Below are 18042 nucleotides of genomic sequence, written 5' to 3' on the forward strand. Positions count from 1 at the left end.
TGAGGGGCCATATTGAGACACACCATGGCTTTACAATGTGAAAAATACCCTAACCAGAGCCATGTATTTAAATACATGGCTCTGATCCCATGTGTCAAATTAGAAACCACAGAAACATACATTTAAATTAACAATTTTATTGTTGTTTTCATCCCATAGAGCATTTCCCATCTTCCATAAATGAAATAGCAGTAGTGTGACAGACGGCAAATGGTACGATTTACAATAAACTAAATACATTCCCACCTTAATTTAGTCTCAAAAAAAGATATTTGTTGTTCAAATAACTCCACTGAATGTTCATTTCTTTGAAGTCATTACATTTTGTCAAATTATTTTGCTTACTGGTTTAGATGAAGACAGAGAGCACTCTGTCAGAGCGCCAGTAAAGAAACGGAGAGATGGAAAGAAAAGACCTCTCAGCATCTCTCCCTCATCCCTCTCTTTTGTAAAGCCACCCTCTCTTCTCCCTAATCCCCCCTTTTCCACTCCCCTAACATCTATTAATGATTTTAATGACTCCCAACCTTCCCCCCCACCCTTTACTACATTCAGAAAATAAAATGACACCCTCTAATTCTTTACAGGCACAGTAGGGGCTCTACAGACACCACAAGGACAATTAATTAAATCAGAATTACCATAATAGTTCTATCAATCATAATAATAACAAAAAACAATGTTGCGTGTGTGTGTGGGGGGGGGGTTAGAAAGTTAACAAATCTGGTCTGTTGTAAATAAAAGACAAATAATTAGTGTTCCCAACCCTAACAAACCCACTACTACAGGGGAAGTGATATTGCTGTCCACATGAGCAGACTACACAACTTTGTATCTTTAGTTCATGGTGTGATGTCACAGTGGCTGTTAGACTATCAAAACACACTGCCAACTAGTAGAACGGTAGAGTAGCCTAGCTAAAATATGATGCAATTCCTCAGCCTGACAACAATGAGTCGTCATGATTACACAGAGAGACAAGTCTACTGCTTCTAGGCCTACGTGAGGATTGTGACGTCGTAACTTTAAGGATGCAAGTCCAAACTGAAATCATGTGTAGGACATCAGAATGAATCTGGTCACGCAAAAAGATGACAAGCCTGCACCTAACCTGGACAGTTTTAGTTTAGATCAACAGTCAGCGTGTTGGAGGAGGATGAGTTTGAGCAAGGCACAGCGCATAATCGCTAATCTTGATCACATAATGAGTAGTTATTTAGAAAGCCAGGTGATTTGGAGATCAGTGATTCTGAACAGTCCAACTGCAATGCACTAGTAGTCAATCTCAAACATGCATGATGACAAGGAGACAAAGGGTATGATGTCATAAAGAGTAGCCAACCTTTATCAGAACATGGAGACAACATCCATTCTGTAGCAAAGAAGTTAGGCATAGAAAAATATCCAACAGAAAGAAAAGAAAAACACATAATTCAGTGTCGTGATGTATTAATAAATATGAATAATGCAGTGAAAACTAACGTAAAATCTAACTTTCTTTCAAAATTCAGCTCTGCCAGCGCATAACCCTAAGAAATACACATTAAAGAAGTATTCTGCAGTACTCTTCCCTAGACAATTTGATGACATTAAATTAAATCAAATATTTATTGATTGATTTCTGAAGATGGCTGGAGTGTCGGTGTGGCCAGTCTGACTGATGCTAGAAGATTCTTTATCTCTGCCTCTCTCTCTCTTCATCCAGTCATCCCTCCATTCCCTAGACTGGACTGAAGAAGCTTCTTTCTCCCTCACTTTCCCACCTGTCACCTTACAGGTAGAGAAACTGGAATGAAATGTATAAAGTACTCTGTTATAAATCATCTATAGACAGTACTTTCCCTTTCAAGATAAAAAAAAAAAAAACTCATTCTGAGCAACCAGAAAGCTTGTTTGAATCAACTACAAAGTTGCGTTTCTTTCTGGTTTGTCTCACATTGTAAAAAATTATGTTGTCAAGGGGCTATGTGAACCTAAACGTGCATTCTTTCTGCACAAGAGGAGTGGTACTTTCAAGACTTATTCAGGTAACTTGCTAAACCAGGCTTGATTGAATAGGACCTGGAGTTTTGGAAAATCCCTCACTTACGGTCAGGGCCCATATTCAAAAAGTCAAGAGTGCTGAGCTAGGATGTATCAGTGCTCTCCTCTTCACTATCCCTCTCTTTCGCTCACCGTCTCAGATTGTTCACCTTTCATCCCACTAAAAATGTATTTTTTAAATTCTCTTGCCCTGCACTCCATCTTCACCTCCATTTCTCCTCAACTTGCTCCCCTATTTATGTTATAGTTCCTTCGCTTTCATTCATAAACCCCCCCCCCCCCACCCACCCACCCTTCCCTTCACTCATAGAACATGTTAGTAATATCAGAGTCCAGGCTGTAGATCCAGACCAATAGGGGGAACGACATTAAAACGAATGACCAGGACACGCCCTTGAACACCCTGCTCACAGCGGCAGTTATGCCCCCTGACCCTTGACCCCTCCGCCGGCGCTCCCGCTCCTCCTCCTGGCGCTCCACGTCGGTACCCGGCTCGATCCAGTTCCGGGCCAGGAACTTGAGGGCCTCGTCCATGAAGATGACTGGAAGCGACATCTTGAGGACCACAACCCACTGTGGCCACGACAGGGGGCGGATCTGGAACACCACCTGAATGGGAGAGAGAGGGGGGGGGGGGGGGGGGGGGGGGGGGGGGGGGAGAAGGGGAGGGGGGTGGTTAGACAATGAGATAGAGAGCACAATATAATGTAACACACACACTTCCCTGTGCAGCAGTGGTAATGTTTTAGATTTTGTCTAGTCTTAGTCATTTTGCCAAAAATATCAGTCTTGGTCATTTTTTTTACATTTGAATAATGATTTAGTTTGTCAAAATAATGAAAACAATTTTAGTCAACTAAATGCCCTTTCATTTTAGTCACATCACATTTGTATCGCCTCATTAACCTATAGTCAGGCGCGAAAATCTGATATCAACTTTGGAGGAGACAATTACATGACATTTTCTCAAGAGCAATTCCTGAGGGAGACACCAAAAGTAGTGCTGTAACACATAGCCTACGTTGTAATATGTTAAATGTATATTGAGGAACCATAATCACTACTACCGGATAATTGATAGGTACAGTAGTTAACTGAAGGGTTGTCCCAACTTGTTAAAATGTTTAAATCATTATAATACTACAACTAATAATAGTTATAGCAGTGTTCCTTATCAGTCCAGTGTGTACCTGGTTAAATAAAGGTGAAATAAAATAAAAGAAAGTTCCCTGGCAACAATTTAGCTTTTGCAACGAGATCATTAAATATATTTTAGACAATGGTAGAAGAGGGTGTAGTTCTGTTCAGTTTATTGCTAACCTTATCACAGGGACTTTGAAGCACTACAGCTGCATGCTGATCTTGGAATAAATTGACGATAGCAAAGATTCCATCTTTGACGACGCCACGTAAATGGAATAGGTACTAGCTAGCTTGATAGTCAATGTTTGCGCGCAAGCTCTGCAAATTCAGCTAGTGTGTGAACCCTGCCAACATTAAAAATAAAAATAAACATTGATATGGCGCGATTGACTGGATTAACCTCACGTCAGTTACGTGCATTGAGTGCCTTTCGGACAGTAGATACGAACCCTCTATTGCCTTGCCAGGTAAAGAACAGACAGTGGATCAAACCATTGTGGCAAAGGGCGGGGGGGGTCGCAATCTTTTGAAACTTAAAAACGCGCTATTAAGTGTCTATAATCAGCACAAGTGCTTTCATTGCGTATTATTAATATTATTGAAATTACAGTTATGTTTACAGTGATATATTGGGGGGGACAAATCCTATTTTTCCCAGGATGGTAGGGGGGTGGGGGTCGTCTCCCCCCGGACCTCCCTGGGATTTCCGCCTATGCCTATAGTAAACATACATCACTTACGTCCATGTGAACAAACATACATAGCCTTGTCCTACCAACATATTCTTCTGCATGAGATCCTATTCTTCCAAAAAGCAAAAATAAAAATCGAGTCCCTAGTCCCTTGTGCTCGTGTCCGATTCACGAGTCTCTATGGCTGAAGTCCGAGTCCGCTATATCTGACTGGGTAGCACGTAGTGAGTTGGATGTGGCGGAAAATAGTCAACTAGTTTTAGAACGGCCCGCGATATGCTTTATGAATGTAAAACGCGGCCTGCCTAAAATTATTATGGGTCATGTCTTTTGAACAGTAGCCTACGGGATAGAAAATCAAGCCATTCTGTGGAAAAGAGGGAGGCGTGGCTACGTTGGTTGCAGAACCTGTATATGAAATTCAGTGGGAAAAGTGGGAGGATTCGAGCGAGACTACAAAAAAAAAATTATACTTTTCTATAACCTACTCAAGAGAGAGAAAAACATAGCTAGGCTGTTGTTTTACTATTAAAGTCAATGCTGTTATTGTTTTTAATTTCGTAAAATGAGCTTGTGTTTCTTAACCAGGCAAAGGGTAACTAACTACAAGGTTAGCTACGAGGAAGCAAGAGTCGTCAGCACGATGTGTATAATCGGAGGGGAGCAGTGCCCGTCATCGCTTGATTATTATAATTTTTTTATAAAATCGGCCGATTAATTGGTATCGGCTTTTTTGGTCCTCCAATAATCAGTATCGGCGTTGAAAAATCATAATCGGTCGACCTCTAATCTGTGCTGCTAATATTCATTGTGCACATCAATGAAAAGCTCTCAATCTCTCCCAAAATTATTGTCCAGTCCATTTAGTGGTCAGATTTTAGTCACTGCGATAGTTTCTCTCGCTTTAGTCAACTGAAATGAAAACTAAATGAAAATTATTTAGTTTTTTTCCTGAGTCTATTTAGGCAGTTATAGTCTCGTCTATTGCCACTGAAAAATAGGTTTGACTAATATTTTATTGTTGTTGACAAAATTATGCCAGACGCACTCACACACACACATACTTACAGGCAGGGGGTCAACGTAGAGGATGAGGAAGTGGAGCGCCATGGAGAGACAGATAGCTCCCACCAGCCAGGGGTTGGACCAAGGAGGCATCTTCAGCAGGGACTGGTTTTCTGACAGACTGAGGACACACACAGCGGAGCTCAGAAATGGACCAGAACAAGCTCAAAAGATGACAATAAAAAATTGATACTAAACGCAACAGAACTCTGGAATAAGAATACAAAGTCAGTAAAATATCCATACTTCTATTAAATAATCTCTAATGTAAATCTGTACTCTACTGAATAATCATGCATATCATGATCATAAAGAAAGTGTTTAATTTGACTTATAAACATCTATGTCTGATGATTGAAAAGAGCAACAGGTGGGCAACATGCCATAGAACTGAACGAAATGTACAGTCGATATTCATATGTAGAATGTACTGTGACTAACAAATAGAAACGGTTCGTACGAGAACTAAACCCGTTCTGTGACGCGTCATAGATAGTGATCTCTATGACTGACGCCAAGTACCGCACGGGATTATGGGAGTTGTAGTTTTAGTAGCGTACCTGTTGAGGGCGTTGCACATCTCTATGGTAACGAGCACAGACAGGGCCATGGTCATGGGGTAGGGTGACTCGAACACCGAGCACTGAACCCCCGCAAACTCTCCGTGGCCTTCACCGCACTGGAGATAGTGAGACTGAGAGGAGAGAGAAAGAGCGAGATGGGGAGGGAGTGAGAGGTTAGACACGGTAAAGTAAGAGAAGTGAGAGAAGAGAGGGATGTGTTCTTACCAGTTGGTAGAAGGAGAGTTTGGGTCCATCGTGTGCTGCCATGAACCACCAGGCTGCAGCTCCTACTGTAGCTGCTCCGACGTAGCCTGAGAGAAAGGTCAAAGGTTAGATGTGTATATTCTCGAATCCCAGCTGATATTGTGATGTAAATCAATCGTCCACTAAGGTTATTTGTATAATGCTTTTTACAAATACATTTGTCACAAAGTGCTTATGAGGCTACATCTGCAAAGTATACAATAACCCTCTCTGCTCATAATCTATAACCTCACAATGCGGTATCTGCCACAGATATAGAAACAGATAAACCAGATATACTCACATCCGACGATGAGGTATCTGCAGAAGAGCCATCTGGAGATGAGAGGCTCCTTGGGAGAGCGTGGGGGGCGGGACATGATGTCCAGGTCGGGGGGGTTGAAGCCCAAAGCGGTGGCCGGGAAGCCGTCTGTCACCAGGTTGACCCACAGCAACTGGACCGGGATCAGGGCCTCGGGCATGCCCAGAGCAGCCGTCATGAAAATACTGGAGGGGAGAGAAGGAGGGGGAGAGGGGTTGGGATGGTGAGAGAGGGAGGTATACAATATAATAATTCAGAAATCCTCTCTCACTGTCCCAGACTACTATTATCCCTCAAGTTAATCCCTTCAGCCATCTCTCTTTTTTAAATTGTCCTTCTCTATTGTCACCTGACCTAAAGCATACTCCTCTCCTAAATGTGCACCTCTGTTCTGTTATCCTTCCCCTTTATTTAAAACAGTAATCCACCACTCTCTCTTCCTCCCTCGTTTCCATCCTCTAACCCATCCCTCCAGTACCACTTCATCCCCCTCTCCTCACCCTCCCCCTCTCCTAAGAAGTATCCTTTAAATTGTTTCATTTAGTTATAGATTGCTCTCCCCTTCCTCTCTTCCAATCCCTCTCGTCCCCCTATCCTCACCAGACAACCTCTCCTATGTTGGAAGAGATGAGGTATCGTATGAACTGCTTCATGTTGTTGTAGATGGCTCTGCCCTCTTCTACAGCCGCTACGATGGTAGAGAAGTTATCATCAGCTAAGATCATCTCTGAGGCGGACTTGGCAACAGCCGTGCCTGAACCCATGGCGATCCCGATCTCTGCCTTCTTCAGGGCTGGCGCATCATTCACTCCATCACCAGTCTGGGGGAGAGAGGGATGAAAGGATGGGAGCGAGCAAGAACACGCAGTGAGTCAAAACAGGGAAGAAACGCATGAAAGGCCCCACACAATGCAAACATGCCTTCTCAATGCAGAGGAAGAATGTTACCGATGACAACAGGTCCGTCATTCAATTGAACAGTACTTTTTTATTTTTTAAGTGTCAGAGTAGAGCTCTAGACAAGAACACTGCTGCCAACAGAGAGAGATACACACACTCAAACCACCTCACCATGGCTGTGATGTCATCGAGGCTCTGTAGGTACTCCACGATGCGGCTCTTGTGTGTGGGTTCCACACGGGCGAAGCAGCGTCCGGTACGACAGGCCTGCCTCTGGAGGTGGGGGGGCAGCTCGTCGAACTCCCTCCCCGTCAGGCCCCCTGAGAACGGGTCGTCCCTGCCCGCTTCTTCCTCCTCCTCCGTGATGATGCCCACGCGACGACAGATGGACATGGCCGTGCCCTTGTTGTCACCTGGGGGGGTGGCATGAGGTAAGAGGTTAGATGGAGAGATGACACCCAGCAGGCAAAACGGTTTGAAATCGCGTTATTAGGGCCGGGCCGATACCAGTATCGGGATACTCGTTAGTATCTTGGCAAGTAAACAAAACACAAAGTGAGGAAAAAAGCTGTAATGTCACATTTATTTCCTTTCCCAAGCTAAAGCACACAATATTTGAAATACAGCAGCTTTTTAAAGGACAAAACAGTTTGGTCTGCATCGTGTTTTCATTTTTGCCATTGAAAAAAAAAATGCAATACTGATATCGTCCCAGCCTTTCACATTATAATATCATTTTAAGGTAGATAAGTGTGAGGCTAGAAATTCTGTTCAGTTGACTTTATTGAATCCCCTTGGATAATGCGTCTTGGGTCTTCCCCATCCAACGAGCATGTATCACAACACAACAAACAGAGGGAGTGAGGGCAAGGCGTGTCTTACCTGTGATCATGATGACGCGGATGCCAGCCTGCCGGCACATACGGACCGCACCAAGCACTTCCTTCCTGGGGGGGTCCAGCATCCCCACGCAGCCCACGAAGGTCAGGTCCGACTGGGGGGGGGGGGGGCATTGTTGTTTATTTAACACTAATCAAATAAAACTGTATTTGAAGTGCCTTTACAAACCGCAACACTTTACAGTCAAAAAGTTATAAAATAAGAGATAAATAGGCAACCAAAAAGCAATACAAGAGATTAATAAAAGTGCATAATTACACAAAGGATACATAAAATGAGTTAAAAATCCTAAAAAAAATAATATTTCAAATCACCCACCTCGTAATCAGCGAAGGTGGCCGAGTTCTCCAGGTTGAGAGAGCGTATCTCGGGAGGCGAGTCCCGGGTCGCCATGGCGAGGCATCGGAGGGTGTCCCGCCCCGTGGCCCACTCCCTGACGGTCCCCTGGAGCTGCTCCCGCCCCGCCGGCGTCATGGGCACCCGCGCACCCCCGTTCACCCGAATCCAACGGCAGCGCTCCAGCACGCTCTCCGGAGCTCCCTGGGAGAGAGACGACAAGACATACAAAGTGAGGAGATGGTGGACAGAGAGTAAGAGAAAGAACTCAGAAGAAAGAAGCACGTAAGGAATAGAAAGAACAGAAAGAGAAAGGGGGGATAGAGAAGTGGATAAGTAGGAGTGAGACAGAGACACACAGCTGACCTTGACAAACATCTTGGCCCCGGAGGCAGAGCGGCTGAGTTTGTTGGGAGAACAGAACACTGACATGGACTTCCTGTCACGGGAGAACTCCAACGTCAACTCCTTCCTCATCAACTGTTTAATCACCTGATGGAGAGAAGGATAGAGGGAGAGAGAGGAGATGTATCATTCAATCACTCTGCCAGGAAGTAAATTAGGTCAGCACGTCTCAATGGTACACACACAGGTTCTTTTTATATTACAGACACACACCGAGCAGCAGGCAGTAGCTCTCTCGACGGCGGACAGTCCTCTGAGGTCTGTGTCGAACACGTTCATCTTCTCCACCAGACAGCACAGGGCCGTTTCCGTGGCCTCGCCTACCTTCTCATACACACCCTTAGACTGGGACACACACCCCCATAGGTTAAGGGTCAACAACAATGACATTATTTGAATGTATTATTTCAAACAGATGCTACTGGACTGGAACAAAAGTAGCTCTCCAGGACCAGAATTAAGAAGTGTCTGTCCATGGAGTTGTGTGTCGTGCAGTGATTATGGTTGGGGCAGCAGGTAGCCTAGTGGTTAGAGCGTTGTGCCAGTAACCGAAAGGTTGCTGGATCGAATCCCCGAGCTGACAAGTTAAAAAATCTGTCGCTCTGCCCCTGAACTAGGCAGTTAACCCACTGTTCCCGGGTAGACCATCACTGTAAATAAGAATTTGTTCTTAACGGACTTGCCTAGTTAAATAAAAGGTTACAATTAGGTGTGTTATCGTGTGCAGTGGCTACAGGAAGAGCCATTTAAATTGGTGTGTTATGGTGTACAAAGTAGGCTGGAGCTGTTCTCACCTCGTTGTAGTCCAGAGAGGAGTCGTTACACAGAGCACAGATAGAGGCCATCTCCACCAGGCCCTCATACTGACTACACTTCACCACCGTCTCATCCTTATACCTGTTGGAGACAGAGAAGGACAAGGGAAATAAACAGAGGGAGAAAATTAGGGAAGAGACAGAAGGGTGGATATGGAAGATGATAGGGTAAGAGAGAAAGGGAAATAAGGCAGAACGAGACCAGAGAAAGAAAGTAGCGGAGGAAGGGAACCAAATATATAACCAATAACATTTCTCAGCATCTTAAAAGGTCCTGTTTTGGTGGGATGGAGTTTTGGCCTGCCTGGTGACGTCACCAGGCGGTAAATGAGTTAATACACCAATAAGAAAGAGTTCCAAACCCCTCTGCCAATAACAGCTAGTTTTCATTTTTCCTCTCCCCACTCAGACAGTCACAGCAAAATTGGGGATGCGTGATTCATCATGACATCTAGTGCTTTCAAAACAACTGGGAACTGCCCAAAAAACGAGGTCAAATCATGATGTCCCTGATCTTCAGGTCAGAATGTTGGAGCTCTAGAAAAATGCCAGAGTTTCTGACATGGAATTTCATTTCGGGTGACCATTCAAAGCTATTTTTCCCAGTTGGAGCTTGTTTTGTTCCCGAGTTCCCAGTTGTCTTGAACAGACTGAAGTCAGATATTTCCAAGTTCCCAGGTGTTTTGAACGTGGCAATCATCAGTTAAGGGTTAAAGGTTAAAGGCACTCACACTTCCCCTTCCGGGGCGTAAGTAGATCCGGTCACCGAAAACTCACTCAGGGCGCATCGCTCCCCTGACACACTGTCCACAACAAATATCTACACACACACACGGTTAGAAAATACACTCTCAATGTCACAAACAGTAAGGTTAGGTCAGCATCAGGCTGAGTGTCAATCAACATGCCAAACCATTCCACTTTCAGGTCAGCTCCTATCTCAATTTTTCCTCTCCCTCCCTCTCTCACCTGGTGGACAGACATCTGGTTGGTGGTGAGGGTGCCAGTCTTATCGGAGCAGATGACTGAGGTGCAGCCCAAGGTCTCCACAGAAGGCAGACTGCGGACGATGGCGTTCTTCCGGGCCATGCGTCTGGTCCCCAGAGCTAGGCAGGTGGTGATCACAGCGGGTAGGCCTGCAGGGGGGGGCCAAGATTGAATAGGGTGAAGGAACAGTTAAATATATGGTTCCATCATGGTTCTTCTGAGTCATGTAACAAAAGTACACTGGCTGATCAATCTACTGTGTTTATCAAGTTACAGTCTACATGGACACAGATAGGAGCTTTGTTTTATTTAACTAGGCAAGTCAGTTAAGAACAAATTCTTATTTACAATGACGGCCTACCGGGGAACAGTGGGTTAACTGCCTTATTCAGGGGCAGAACAGCAGATTTTAACTTGTCAGCTCAGGGATTTCATCCAGCAACCTTTCGGTTACTGGCCCAACTCTCTTAACCACTAGGCTACCTGCCGCCCCAAAAGATAATTCATTTTGGTTTCATATGGAATTTAGATTGCTCAAAATAGAATGGAATCGAATCATGCTCTACTTTGTGTGTTACAGACAGACACAGAGGTTGGTTCCACCACATACCCTCAGGGATGGCAGCTACAGCCAGTGCCACAGCGATCTTGAAGTAATAGACAGCCCCTCTGAGCCAGCTCCCACCGTGGACCGGGTCATTGAAATGGCCTACGTTGATACCCCACACTGCCACGCAGATCACTGTGATCACCTAGAGGGAGAGAGGGAGCCTGTTATCACAACACTGCCACACAGATCACTGTGATCACCTAGAGGGAGAGAGGGAGCCTGTTATCACAACACTGCCACACAGATCACTGTGATCACCTAGAGGGAGAGAGGGAGCCTGTTATCACAACACTGCAACTCACAATACAGCTGACAGATGAAATAAAAAGAATGAGGGAAAGAAAGAGCAAGAGACGAGAAAAGGGAAGAGAAGGAAAGTCCTTGTACCTTGGACAGCTGTTCTCCAAACTGGTCCAGTTTCTGCTGCAGCGGTGTTCTCTCTGGGTCTGTAGCAGCCATCTCATCACGAATCTTCCCGATCTCAGTCTGCACCCCAGTAGCTACCACCACACCTATAGCCCTGCCTGCCGCAATGTTGGTGCCCTGGAAGAACAATGATACAAAGCCCTGTGTTGGTTGACAAAGCCCCATGTTGGTACTCTCTACAACATGAGTTTGATCTGTAAAGCAGCATACATTGGCATTGTGCTACCAGCTCATTTCCCGATCAAAGACACGGTAATAACACCGAAAAATGATTCAGGGGAAAATAATGTATGTATGTATGTATGTATGTATGTATGTATGTATGTATTACCCAGTCAGCACAAGACCAGAAAGATGTATTTCCAACGTTTTGTCAAAGACGTTTAAAACATAGGGCAAATGTATTAGAAATCATCAATTGTGTTTTTGACTATGTTGGTGGCGTGGAGATCAACGACATGCATCCCACACATACGGTATCTCTTGGTGATATACAGAACAGTCTCAGTTCCAGTATATGGGTGTAGCTCTAGTACCAATACAGATGATGAGTATATTAACCTGGAAGACAGTGGCCTCGTAGCTCGTTTACCTGACTCTTTAGAACTGTTAAGTAGATATCACATAGTATATTATGTGTTTGTGTGTGTCCTGTGCAAACAATGCGAGTGATGTTTTATTCAACAAACGGTTGAGTCACACCTTCGACACTCACATCAAAGCATCACAGTGCGCACACACACACACACGGTTGTGTGTTCTGGTTCCTCTCTCACACCATGTCTCCCATTAGATCAATAAACCACACACACACAAACAAACAAATGTGCTGGTCTATTTCTAATCAGATAATGACCTCCTAAAATACACCCACCCTCCTCCACCACCACACACACTTACAGAAAACAGCATGTTTTTCTTGTCCTGGTTGACGGCTCGCGGGTCAGGCACTGGGTCTGTGTGTTTGATCACGGACACCGACTCCCCCGTCAGGATAGACTGGTCCACTCGCAGCGTGGTGGAGCGGATGGAGGTCAGCCGGATGTCTGCTGGGACTTTATCACCCACTGGGGGAAAACAGGGCGGAGGTGATGGAGACGGTTTTTCAAGTCAAGTTCAAGTCTTACATAGCTGAGGATAAACACAACATGGCCAGAAGTATGTGGACACCTCTTCAAAGTATTTCAGTTACACCCATTGCTGACGGAGCACAATTGGCCAAGCATCGTCCGGGTTAGGGGAGGTGTTGGTGCGACACATTGGTGCGGCTGGTTTCCAGGTTAAACGAGCAGTGTGTCAAGAAGCAGTGCGGCTTGGCAGGGTCGTGTTTCGGAGGACGCATGGCTCTTGACCTTCGCCTCTCCTGAGTCTGTAGGAGAGTTGCAGCTATGGGACAAGACTAACTACCAATTGGATATCAGAAATTCCCAGAAATTAGGGAGAAAAAGAGGTAAAAGTTCCCAAAAATGATAAAAAGAAAAACAACTCGGGTGGAGGCGGTTATAGCAGCAAAAGGGGGGGGGACCAACTCCATATCAATGCAAATTTTGGAATTGGCATTTTGGAATGAGATGTTCGACGAGCATGTGTACACATACTTTTGGTCATGTCGTGTATTTGTTGTTGAAAAATAAATATGGGTTTTAATAAAAACTCAACGAAAAACAAGCAAACTTATTAGAACGATTCACTGTCCTGTTTATATGGTGATAACGTCTGTGGCGCGCATGCAATGCAACTTCTGAAAAAGTGTGAATGCAATCTGTAAGATGGTTCCAATATGTATATTAAACATATGGACATTCTCCCTTTCTCTTTATATGGGACCGTTGTCCAGCTACTGTATTTAGACAGTCTACTTTTAAAATAAGTTGTTTCGCTTTGTTTAGAATTATTCAGTCTCTTTTTAGGCCTTATCAATAATGAATGTAATCTTGCTTATTGACAACATTTAACATGTCCAAGAGCATCCATAATGCAACTTACAGTAGGCCTAGCCCCCATTTCAGTGTGAATTCTATGTATATGTTTTCACATTGAAGACATGCAATTACTTAGAACAATGTGAACTGCAAACAGGTTCAAGTTAACATACTGTATTTAGCAAAGATGGGACAAGTCTACATGTTGTTATTTTGTTTCTGTAAGCTGTTTAACAAACTTTAACGGACTAACATTGGAATTGGAGTTGATTCCAAGGCAATACATAAAAGACTGTACATATTTAGCCATGGAGCACGTTCTGATTGGCCAGTGAGGGGCCAAGCCTCGACACACCCAAAATGTATTTATTCATCAAAACCCAGCCCTTTCGCGTCCATGCCAGCACAACTATGGTTGTGAAAATAGGTATTTTTTTCTGACACTGCTAGCGCTTAGATTGACCATTGTGTTAAGTTTGTTCAAATACAGCCCATAATACCTTAGAACAGCGAAACTAAATCCCATAGACTATCATCATATTTCCTCATAAAAGTTATTTTTTTTATGAGCTGTCAATCAACCAAATTCATTGGTAAACATTTCAAACCTTGCAAGGTCATTGGCTCAAAGGGAGACATTGATTGATGATTGATGAGATAAAAAATAAAATAAAAAAAGTAACAATGTTTAACAATCCTCCATGAATGAATCCCAAACAGCACCCTATTCCATAACTCTGGTCAATATTAGCGCACTATAAAAATGGAATAGGGTGCCATTTGGGACACATCCCCAGTGTAAACTGTGATTGGTGTCACAAAGTTCCCATGCTCTTTAAGCCAAACATCACCACAGTGAATCTATCTGAGTCACACACACAAATAAAAAAAACACACTCAACCCCCATTTCCTCTGTTACTTCTTTGAAGCTCTAAGAATAGAAACGGATCGCCTTGAGGATTCGACGATTGGAGCGGTCTTAACCCTTCGAGCTGTGTTGTCGCTAAGTCACACAGAAATGTGAAACTGACCCGCAAACTGCCTTTTCAGTCAGAAATGTGTAAATAGTTTCGAGAAAATATTTGACCCTGTCTGGCGACATTCCCAGAGCTTAGCAAGATGCAGTGATATTGGGTATTGTAGGCCTCAACTTGATTAAAACTTAATTTCCCATAAAACCTTTTTGATTTCCATGATGCTGCGAGGGGAAAAAAACAAACCCATACAGATTAAAATATTTCCAAGGCTAAACTAAACATCTTATTTTTGGAAGTTTAAACAACTAACTCAGTCAATAATAGAACACTTTGTGTATGGGATTTGCTAAATGGGATTTGTAGTTTGTTTCCCCCTACATGCCTGCCACCTCCACTGTGTCTCCACTCCCCAGGTATGTATAAAACACAAGGGACCTTTGAGGAGTTACAGAATTTGTAGTTTTTTCCCCTACCTGCTATAGTACCTCAATAACATATGTGTTTTTTGGGAGTTGCTGTTATATAAAGAACACTTGGGCAACACTAGAGGATGGTGAGATTTTTTTGCCTACCTGCTACAGTACCTCAACAATGTTACCAGTCATAGTGTAGAACACTGTGGTTCCTTGATGGACTCAGGGATTTGTAGTTGTTCTGCCTACCTGCCACCTCCACTATGTCCCCAGGTACGAGGTCCTTAGCCCGGACCCTCTGGACACTCTTCCTGTCCTGTCGGTACACCTTCCCCATCTCAGGCTCATACTCCTTCAGCGCCTCTATTGCATTCTCAGCATTACGCTCCTGGAAACACACACGTGAATGAACACACATCGTCGCACACATTAATAAATGTGTTTATACATGAACACACACACACTAATGCAACATGTCAAAACACTGGGTGACTTTACCTGCCACACTCCAACGATAGCGTTGGCGATGAGGATGAGGAGGATGACGAAGGGTTCCACAAAGGCTGTGATGGTCCCCTCCCCTTCCTCGAACCAGGCAAGAGTCTGTCAGAAAAGAGAGACAGGTTAAAGAAGAACTTGTTTTCAAGAGCCAAGAGAGTATGTGACAGGGATGGTAATATTGTGAGGATATAAAGAGTGGATAGGAATGCTCAGAGCAAAATATAGAAATAGCTATAAACATATGTCTGAATGGCATTGGGTAGGCTGAGACATTTATTGTAAAGTTACAGTATTTACTATAGTGTTTGTTTAGGTGGTCTTTCTGTGTGTGTTAGTGTGTGTGTCCTTACGAAGGAGATGCAGGCAGCCAGCAGAAGAATCCGAACCAAGAGATCCTCAAACTGTTCCAGGATCAGTTCCCATAGCGACTTCCCTGGAAACACAGATATGGAAAGAATGTAAATGCAGGGGAAAGAGAAAGAGAGAGCGAACAGGGCGAGATAATGAACATCTTACCTTCTTCCGCCGGTAACTCTGCATCATGGAGTTCAGAAATTGAGAGAAAGAGAGAGAGAGTTATAAACATGGTAATAACATTGCTACTATCACTCATCACTGTGAATATCATCATCACATTACTAAACATAGGCCTAACTTGGGTGTCATTACTTTATAGTAATCATTGAAACAATTGAATACTTGTGAGAGTAAGAGTCTGGCGTTTTTTTATTTAAGGGTGAAATAGGGGTCAAGGGTTAGGTTTGCGTCCAAAATGGCACCTATTCCCTACATAGTTCACTATTTTTGACCAGAGTCCTATAGGCCCTGGTCAAAAGTAGTGCACTGCATAGGCAGTGTCATTTAGGTCACGCACTAGGACTGTGACATACCGTTTGGGCCCCATCTCTCCTTGCTTTTCCTCAGCTGTTCGCAGCTAAGGCCTGTCGACTCATTCACACAGAAATACCCCAACACCTCCTCGACTGTCTTGGTATGGGCATTGTCCATCCCTGAAAGACAGCGGGATGGTGAAAGGGAGGGGCAGGAAGATGGAGAGGAAGGATGATATTGGGGAGAAAAAGAGAGAAAGTGAAGGGGGACGAACATCAGTAGGCTTACATAACATTGAAACTTAACTAGTGAAAATAAAATTAAGAAAAAATAATAGTGTACTCTCCATTCTATTCAGACTCTCACTGCAGTGAATGAAACATTACCACAATATGGGGACGAACTTGATTCTGTAAATACGAGAATGTTGAGTCGGAGACCGAAATAACGCCTGGGTACGTTACAAAAGGAGCCTAGAGAATCAGGTGAGCAATTGCACCTGTTGCATGTAAATTACCTTGATTTACAGCACCTGTTCGCTAGGGGATTCAACAAGACATGATGCAATAAACTTAGCAACCCCATAATATACTATGAACCCTCCGTTAAATGCATTTAGCACAATGTATCGATGGTTCGAATAAGACCCAATGTCAGAATCTCAGAATGTTCTTGAAATAATCATCTTCGCAGCATCCAACGCAGGTCTCAACTACTCACATTATTTTACAAATAAAATAAAAGCAAAGTTTGTTGATATACAAAGATAAAGTCTTGTTGATGAGCTTTTAAATATCTGCATTGAAGGTAAATGTTCCCTTCTAGGCCGATCCGCTGCGACGCCTTCAATACGCTAACATTTGCTAACTAGCTAAATGGCATTCTCAGAAACGGTAACTAGCTAATAATCTTGTTTGTACAGGACGTTTGCGCTCTAATAATGAAGGGAGACTTACCAGTACAATAAATATCCCGGTATTCCGTTGACTAACAACTAATTCAGAAACGTTAAGTAAATAACACAATATCAACACGAATAGGATTAGAAAACTACAAAAAGAAAACGTTAATTCCAACGACGATTTGAGAAATCGATCTATATTAACTGCTCGGCTATTTCTCTCCCACTGGATCACTAGCTAGCTAACGTTACGTCCTGAAAAATTATAAGGAATGCATTGTCATAGAATAAGTGATTTTTCTTCAAGTACCACTAAGGCTTGTTGGAGGCGTATTCCTCTACTTTTGTATTTGATTACAGCACCGATGTCGTGCGCTTTAATCCACCCGCTATGTCTTAGCTACCTAAATAGCCGTCGCTTTATTTAATGCAAGGCCACAGAATTATACAGTAGTGCTTCAGTCGCAGAAATCGTAGGAGCAGAAGTTAGGCCAATTAGAGACCTGGGATTTAGACTGAAATGGCTGTACATCGAATGAGATTGCAACAACTTCTATAAACCCGCCTACCGGTGATTTGCTGCAGGAGGGCGGAACCCCAACCTTGCCCTTGGCTCAGCGCTTGACCAATGAACGTGCTGTGCGACAGTCGGTTTTTCAGATGATTGACTTTTTTACAACTCAATGGGTTCTGCAGGACACTCGATTCTCGTTGCCCCCTGACCAATAGTAATGTCCGTCAAGCAAAACAGGCGGGACGTGTATTTAAAGGTAAAGCGGATAGCTTCCTCCCCCCAACGCCCATCTGTCACCAGAATACGTCTAACCGCTAATAAGTGACGTGAAATATCGGACTCTTACCAGAGTTCCGACTTTCCGACCTGAAGATGACTGACATGATTTGAGTTCCCAGTTGTTTTGGACGGGGCATGTCTGGTCGCATATGTGCTTAAGGTACATATGTGGTCAGACATTATGTTCCCCAGCAACCCACATCCTCCCTCCCTCCCTCTTTCTTTCTCTCTCTCACACACACACACACCTATC

At 43.8% G+C, this 18042-nt stretch overlaps 1 protein-coding gene across 1 annotated transcript; it reads right to left on the reverse strand.

The window, feature by feature from the left end:
* Window positions 1-121: 121 nt before the first annotated feature.
* On the reverse strand, window positions 122-17448 carry LOC139418869 (sarcoplasmic/endoplasmic reticulum calcium ATPase 2). The gene is made up of 23 exons (XM_071168625.1): window positions 17052-17448; window positions 16155-16274; window positions 15781-15798; window positions 15615-15697; window positions 15262-15366; window positions 15013-15151; window positions 12351-12517; window positions 11412-11567; window positions 11025-11166; window positions 10397-10563; window positions 10159-10247; window positions 9407-9509; window positions 8826-8957; window positions 8574-8699; window positions 8190-8411; window positions 7854-7965; window positions 7143-7384; window positions 6672-6892; window positions 6054-6256; window positions 5732-5817; window positions 5504-5637; window positions 4947-5064; window positions 122-2652 (listed from the first exon to the last, which is right to left on the reverse strand). Exons 2-23 carry the CDS (start codon window positions 16270-16272, stop codon window positions 2344-2346), a joined length of 3192 nt encoding a protein of 1063 aa, XP_071024726.1. The 5' UTR covers window positions 16273-16274; window positions 17052-17448; the 3' UTR covers window positions 122-2343.
* Window positions 17449-18042: the final 594 nt, after the last annotated feature.

Source organism: Oncorhynchus clarkii, chromosome 10 (assembly GCF_045791955.1).
Source record: "Oncorhynchus clarkii lewisi isolate Uvic-CL-2024 chromosome 10, UVic_Ocla_1.0, whole genome shotgun sequence".
In the NCBI taxonomy this organism is placed as follows: domain Eukaryota; kingdom Metazoa; phylum Chordata; class Actinopteri; order Salmoniformes; family Salmonidae; genus Oncorhynchus; species Oncorhynchus clarkii.